Raw genomic sequence first — 7,500 nt, 5'->3', positions numbered from 1 at the left:
TATGAAAGATTCCAATGAATTGTTGTTCATATCTGCAAAGCATAAACATAGCAGTCAGACCCTGTTCCCATTTGCCCTGATCACTTCCTGTACTATGAGAAAATACAGAGAATATGGATCTGCGATCAATACTTAACAGTACTGCTGCATTAAACCAGCACTGAAGACACAATGTAACGTAATGTAATGTAAGAATAACTTTAATCTCAGAGGGTATAACCCAACTCCCTCCCTGCGGCATGCAGTCTTCTCCTCACCTGTCTGACCTGCTCTTACTTTTTTGCTGTTGCAGGGGATGCTGGTGGAGGGGCCCGCTGGCCCTGAAGGCCCCGCCGTAAGTGGTGACTCTGCAGGGGTGGGGGGGGGGGGTAGTGTTGGATTGAGCACTTTCTTCAGTTCTTGCAAAGAATCATGATTTTGGTGTGGGTTTCTTGTTAGCAATCACAGTACAATAGGAACTTAGCAAAGTCAGAAAAGCTAGAAACCCCAGATGTGTTCTGCTGGAAATCTGCACTTTCCGCCACTGCCAGGGCCGAGGACCTCCCTGCTCCCTCAGACAGCCGAGCTCGAGAACAGAGCAGTTACTAACTGCTCACCTTCTAACCTGATGTTTATGCGTCCTGAATTTCTGTATGCACAGATAGCTCTGTGTGTGTGTTTTTGCCTTGATAGTCATATTTAATGATATGTGGTCTGATTTTTAGGGTCTCCCTGGGCCCCGAGGAAAAGCAGGGCCCCCTGGCTCTCCTGGAGACCCTGGAGAGAGGGTGAGCCCCCCCCCCCCCCAGACCTTCCACTCAGGATCACCCCAAAACTGCACAAACACCTCAATCTTGCCACAGCCCAAACTATTGGTACTGTCAACATACCCTTCAGTCAGTCTATACCACCCAGACATGGGACAAGAACAACCAGACAGTCAAAACTGTGACCCAAACAGTGTACACAGTGTCTGACTGCAGTCTGAAAGCAGCTCAGACCACACCTTGAAAAGGACCTGAGTTCAGTATGCACCCAACCTGAACACAGACAAGCAGAGATGAGCTCACAGAGAGAGCACATTAGCAGCAGAGATGAGCTCACAGAGAGAGCACATTAACAGCAGAGATGAGCTCACAGAGAGAGTACTGAGTATTGAGTATAAATCTAAGGAGGTTATATTGAAATTATACAATGCATTAGTCAGACCTCACTTGAAATACTGTGTTCAGCTCTGCACACTGCACTATAAGAAAGATATTGAGGTTCTTGAAAAAGTTCAAAGAAGGGCAACTAAATCAGTTCCTGACATGAAATATAAAAGCTACCAGGAAAGACTCAAGTTACTTAACCTTAACTTTAGACTTAGCGAGAGGAGGTGATTTAGGGGTGACTTAATTGTGGTTTTTGAATTTACAAAAGGACTCAATAAAAGGTTAACTGTAATAGATTTTTAGGGTGAGTTCAGTCTGTAGAACAAGAGGACATAAATGGAAACTAGTTAAGAGTAAGTTCCGCACTGATATAAGGAAATATTATTTTACACGAAGAGTTATCAATACATGGAATAGGTTGCCAGGTCATGTAGTTGAGGCAGAGACTCTTGCTGTGTTCAAGTCTAGACTTGATGCAGTTTTGGATACTCTTTAATTAAGAGATGGTGAGCTTATGAATGGAGGCTGAATGGCCTGTTCTCGTCATAATATGTTCTTACGTTCTTATGTTCTTACTAACACCAGGAGATCCCTCTGTCTCCTGACGATTTCTCATGACTGCTCGGTGTGAGAGTAGGTGGGGCCAGGTTGTGGAGGAGAAAACTGTGTGGGAGGTGTTGTTCAGATGTAGGTGTCTCTCTCTCACAGGGTCCTGATGGTGACCCAGGCTTGCCTGGTGCAGATGGTCTACCAGGACCTCCAGGGACTGTCCTTATGCTGCCTGTAAGTAAATGCACAACATTGCACAAGAACATGGTTTCACAAACATAAACGCAGAACATTGCACAGACACGCCATCACACAAGCACAAAAGCAAACACAATGACACAAGCATAGTGTTACACAAAAAAATAAACACCATGACACAGACACGCCGTCATACAAGCGCACAAACACTCAAATTTACATGCACTCACACAAAAACACCATCACAAAAACACACAGATGCATCATGCTCTACACTTTGAGCCCATAGCACATTTTTCTTGGCTGCCTCCATCTTGAGGATAGCCCCAATGTGCTGTGGGGTCAGAGTGTACAGCGGGAGGTAACAGCAGGGTTATAGCAGTGTAATAAGGTCGATAGATGCTGTTGGTTTTAATGTGGTATTAATACACCGTTTCAGTGCATCATGTCAGCTGGGAAGCCTCTTCAGAAGATTACAGATATTCCTAAATTAGTATAATTAGTAATATATATATATTCGTATATTAGTAAAGAGTATCATTCTATAGGGATCTGCACAGTAAAAACAGGAACATTTCACTTGAAGACAGGAAAAGTTGCCTTTTTAGGAAATGACAGTAATGTGATATGTAACCCGCCAGCAGGGGGCATTAAGAGCATTTATAATGAGATTTACACAGACACCCAGCGAGCTGTGGGAAGGGAATTCTGGGGGATGTAGTTTATATCCTGTCTGTCTGTCTGCAGTTCCGCTTCAGTGCGGGAGGAGACGCTGGGCAGAAGGGGCCAGCCGTGTCAGCACAGGAGGCGCAGATGCAGTCGATGATGCAGCAGGCCAGGGTGAGTGATGTCATTTCCTAAATGCAGCCCCACATGTGTCATTCAGGGGGGAATCTGTCTCTCTAATTCTGCATGCAAGGCTTCATCTGGGTGGCTTTCCCACTCTGTCCAGTCAATCTGACTGAGTGAAGACCATATTCTCCTTCTGTGTAGCCCAGTGTGCTGGATAGGTGACACTAACGAATACTACAACAAGATGAACAATACAGCAATTAATCAAATATAACACCTCTCACTCCCTCTCCCTCTCCCCCTCCCTCTCCCTCCCTCTCCCTCTCTCTCCCTCTCCCTCCCTCTCCCTCCCTCTCCCTCTCCCTCTCTCTCTCTCCGCAGCTGGCCATGCGGGGTCCTACAGGCCCCATGGGTCTGACAGGAAGGCCTGGACCTCTGGTATGTATCCTATACATACATACACACACACACACACACACACACACGCACGCGCACACACACACACACACACACACACACACACACGCACACACACACGCACGCACACGCACACACACACACACACACACGCACACACAGACACACACACACACACGCACACGCACACACGCACGCACACACACACGCACACACAGACACACACACACACACGCACACACACACACACACACACACACACATACACACACACACACACACACACACACACACACACGCACGCGCACACACACACACGTGCACGCACACACACACACACACACAGATTATGACACAGTTGAGCATGTGCTGAGACGGTTCTTTCTCTCTTTCCAGGGACCTCCAGGCATCGCCGGCCTAAAGGGGGTGCCAGGGGAGAGTGGATCGCAGGTGAGAGACAGAGAGAGAACAGGCCAGTCCTCCTCAGGCTCTCTACTGCTCACACCAGTGGGGACAGGATGCCTGAGTTTACTAAAAGGAAAAACTCACTTTGCTTCCCTCATCTTACCGTTTATTTAAGAGGAAATGAGTAGAAGCCTCAATCATGCACATTTTCATCATAAGAGTGAATACCTATGAACTGCAGGTGTGGCTGTGCTGTGCCATCACTGTTCCTCTCAGCCCTGACATCCTGTTGGTCTGTGTGTTGTAGGGGTCCCGTGGCATTATGGGATCTCCAGGACCTCCAGGGAAACCGGGAAGAAGGGTGAACCAGTGCAGCGTGCTACTGTCCATGTGACAGTTCACTATTGCTGATTTCACTATTGCTGATTTCCCTATTGCTGGCTATAGCTGCTGAGACATTACATTACATTATTATCATTTAGCAGACGCTCTTATCCAGACCAATAAACGCTCATGTAAGTGGCGACACACCATCTGAGTAAGCGCAGAGTCTCAGGTCTGCTGATATGAATTTTGTAGCGCATGAGATTCTCATGATTGTAACTTGAGTTGAATAATCTCAGGACAGAACAAATAAAACAGGTCATACTGTTAGCAAGCTAAGCATGGACATTTCACCAGGAAAATTGTTTTTCTTTTGAAAAATTGACTCTACTTTCTGTATTAGAAGGTTCTCTTCCATCTTGTTAGAAAATTGATACTATTCCGTCTCCCTTGATTGGCTGGCCTGGAGTGGGGGTGTGGTTCTGTGGAAGGAAGAGCAGTGGTGGGGAAAGAGCAGTCTGGCCAGCTGTTTGATTGGCAGATCATGGTTCAGGGTTAGAGGATTATCATTCATTTATGATTTATGGTTGATTGGTTCTGGGTTTATGCTGAGAGGTTCATAGTGAATGGATCATGGTCTTTGGTTTGTGGCTCAGGATTCTTGGGTCATAGTTAATTGGTCATAGTTTCTGGTTTGTCTTTCTAGTTCAAGTCTCAGATACAGATAGTGTGTCCCATCAAGGCGACCCACAGTGAAAGACAGATATGTAAATGAATGACTGCAGTTATAGAGAGAAGCTTTATTGGGTGATTTGGTGGCTTCTTTAGCTTGGTGGAGATATTCCTGGCTTTTTTGAGCTGTGAATTGCAAGGCATTCATGTTGTGTTGATGATCACAGTGATGTTGAGTGTTAACATCCTCTTTCTCTCACACTCTCTCTCTCTCTCTTTCTCTTTCTCTCTCTCCCTCTCTTCTCCTCTCTTCCCCCCTCTCTCTCTCTCTCTCTCTCTCTCTCTCTCTCTCTGTGGAAAGGGTCGATCAGGTGCAGATGGTGCCCGGGGTATGCCAGGGCTGACAGGAGCCAAGGTAAAGCCTCTGAAGGTCATGCCCAGATCATTTGACAGTACCACAGCTCTGGAATCAAGAATAAGCCACACCTCAGTCTCAGAGACTCAGACAGACAGAATTACACTGCAGAAACTCAGACAGACAGAATTAGACTGCAGAGACTCAGTTACACTGCAGAGACTCAGACAGACAGAATTACACTGCAGAGACTCAGACAGACAGAATTACACTGCAGAGACTCAGTTACACTGCAGAGACTCAGACAGACAGAATTACACTGCAGAGACTCAGACAGACAGAATTACACTGCAGAGACTCAGTTACACTGCAGAGATTCAGACAGACAGAATTACACTGCAGAGACTCAGTTACACTGCAGAGACTCAGACAGACAGAATTACACTGCAGAGACTCAGACAGACAGAATTACACTGCAGAGACTCAGTTACACTGCAGAGATTCAGACAGACAGAATTACACTGCAGAGACTCAGTTACACTGCAGAGACTCAGACAGACAGAATTACACTGCAGGGACTCAGTTACACTGCAGAGACTCAGAGTTACACTGCAGAGACTCAATTACACTGCAGAGACTCAGTTACACTGCAGAGACTCAGAGTTACACTGCAGATCTGTCATCTGTGATTTTAGGTAATCGCTGTCATCTCTAGTTCAAATACTTAACTGTTTTTTAATGCCAGGGTGACAGAGGATTTGATGGCTTGGCTGGATTACCTGGTGAGAAGGGAAACAGAGTAGGTATTCTGGATCCTCTCATATCCACATGTGGGTTAATGGGTGTATGTACGCATTGTTTGTGTGTGTGTATGTGTCTGCATGCATGTGTCTCTTTTTTTTGCGAGTGTGTGTTATGATCTTCACTTTCGGGGATTTTAGGGTGAACCTGGGCCACTCGGACCCTCGGGACCAGCAGGAGAGGATGGTGAAAGGGTAAGCCACACCATCTCCCTCATAAGGACTATTCTCTGGCTACAGGTCACTGTACAGAGTAGCTGACATTCCCAGCGGTAAACAGAACAGAACTACTGTTTCATCTGTCTAATGGAGGTGTGATATATGGTGCTCTCTCTCTCTCTGTGTCCCTCTGCCCCCCCTTCTCTCTCCCTCTATCTCTCTGTCTCTCCCTCTGTGTCCCTCTGCCCCCCTTCTCTCTCCCTCTCTCTCTCTCTCTGTCTCTCTCGCTCTCTCTCCCTCTCTCTCTCTCTCTCTCTCTCCCTCTTTCCCTCCCTCTCTCTCTCTCTCTCTCTCTCTCTCTCTCTCTCTATCTCCCTCTCCCTCTCCCTCTCTGTATCTCTCTCTTGTTGGACTGTGTTTGTATTTCTGCTCCTCAGGGAGATGACGGGGAGGTTGGGCCTCGAGGGCTGCCCGGTGAACCGGTGAGTGTCATTCCCTTACTGAATCTCTGAGCTCTGTGTTCAGAACCTTCACTGCATCTCTGAGCGCTGTGTTCAGCTTCCTCACTGCATCTCTGAGCGCTGTGTTCAGAACCTTCACTGCATCTCTGAGCGCTGTGTTCAGCTTCCTCACTGCATCTCTGAGCGCTGTGTTCAGAACCTTCACTGCATCTCTGAGCGCTGTGTTCAGAACCTTCACTGCATCTCTGAGCTCTGTGTTCAGCTTCCTCACTGCATCTCTGAGCTCTGTGTTCAGAACCTTCACTGCATCTCTGAGCGCTGTGTTCAGCTTCCTCACTGCATCTCTGAGCGCTGTGTTCAGAACCTTCACTGCATCTCTGAGCGCTGTGTTCAGCTTCCTCACTGCATCTCTGAGCTCTGTGTTCAGAACCTTCACTGCAGAATTAGCGCAGTGACGTTAGTCCTGAGTCAGGCGCTTCAGCAGTCTGAGTGCAGTTTGATCTCTGCACATCGTGAAAGTGGTTGAACAGAGAAAACGCTGAAACTGCTGTTTCTGTTACAATGGGAAACTCCACCCAGGCAACACCTCATTAATGCTGACGGAGGAGGAAGCTGACATTCTGACATCCTCATGCTGTCATGAGCGACGCCTTTAATCACAGGCCTCACACACAGGAATCCTCACACACACACACAGGAATCCTCACACACACACACAGGAATCCTCACACAGGAATCCTCACACACACACACAGGAATCCTCACACACACACACAGGAATCCTCACACACAGGAATCCTCACACACACACACAGGAATCCTCACACACACACACAGGAATCCTCACACACAGGAATCCTCACACACACACACAGGAATCATCACACACAGGAATCCTCACACACACACACAGGAATCCTCACACACAGGAATCCTCACACACACACAGGAATCCTCACACACACAGGAATCCTCACACACACACAGGAATCCTCACACACACACAGGAAACCTCACACACAGGAATCCTCACACACACACAGGAATCCTCACACACAGGAATCCTCACACACACACACAGGAATCCTCACACACAGGAATCCTCACACACACACAGGAATCCTCACACACACACACAGGAATCCTCACACACACACAGGAATCCTCACACACAGGAATCCTCACACACACACAGGAATCCTCACACACAGGAATCCTCACAGACACACAGGAAT

At 47.3% G+C, this 7,500-nt stretch overlaps 1 protein-coding gene across 1 annotated transcript in view; it reads left to right on the top strand.

Annotated features, from left to right (window-relative positions):
- Positions 1-7,500, top strand: part of si:dkey-61l1.4 (collagen alpha-1(V) chain) — a 62,536-nt gene that overhangs the window by 27,045 nt on the left and 27,991 nt on the right. Inside the window, exons 11-21 of the mRNA XM_036526107.1 lie at positions 293-334; positions 705-767; positions 1,842-1,916; positions 2,628-2,720; positions 3,054-3,110; positions 3,486-3,539; positions 3,802-3,855; positions 4,852-4,905; positions 5,591-5,644; positions 5,787-5,840; positions 6,242-6,286. Of these exons, the coding sequence (XP_036382000.1) occupies positions 293-334; positions 705-767; positions 1,842-1,916; positions 2,628-2,720; positions 3,054-3,110; positions 3,486-3,539; positions 3,802-3,855; positions 4,852-4,905; positions 5,591-5,644; positions 5,787-5,840; positions 6,242-6,286 (645 nt within the window). The remainder of the gene's footprint in view (positions 1-292; positions 335-704; positions 768-1,841; positions 1,917-2,627; positions 2,721-3,053; positions 3,111-3,485; positions 3,540-3,801; positions 3,856-4,851; positions 4,906-5,590; positions 5,645-5,786; positions 5,841-6,241; positions 6,287-7,500) is intronic.

This window comes from Megalops cyprinoides, chromosome 4 (assembly GCF_013368585.1).
Source record: "Megalops cyprinoides isolate fMegCyp1 chromosome 4, fMegCyp1.pri, whole genome shotgun sequence".
Taxonomy (NCBI): domain Eukaryota; kingdom Metazoa; phylum Chordata; class Actinopteri; order Elopiformes; family Megalopidae; genus Megalops; species Megalops cyprinoides.
This window is presented reverse-complemented; position numbering and strand designations above follow the sequence as displayed.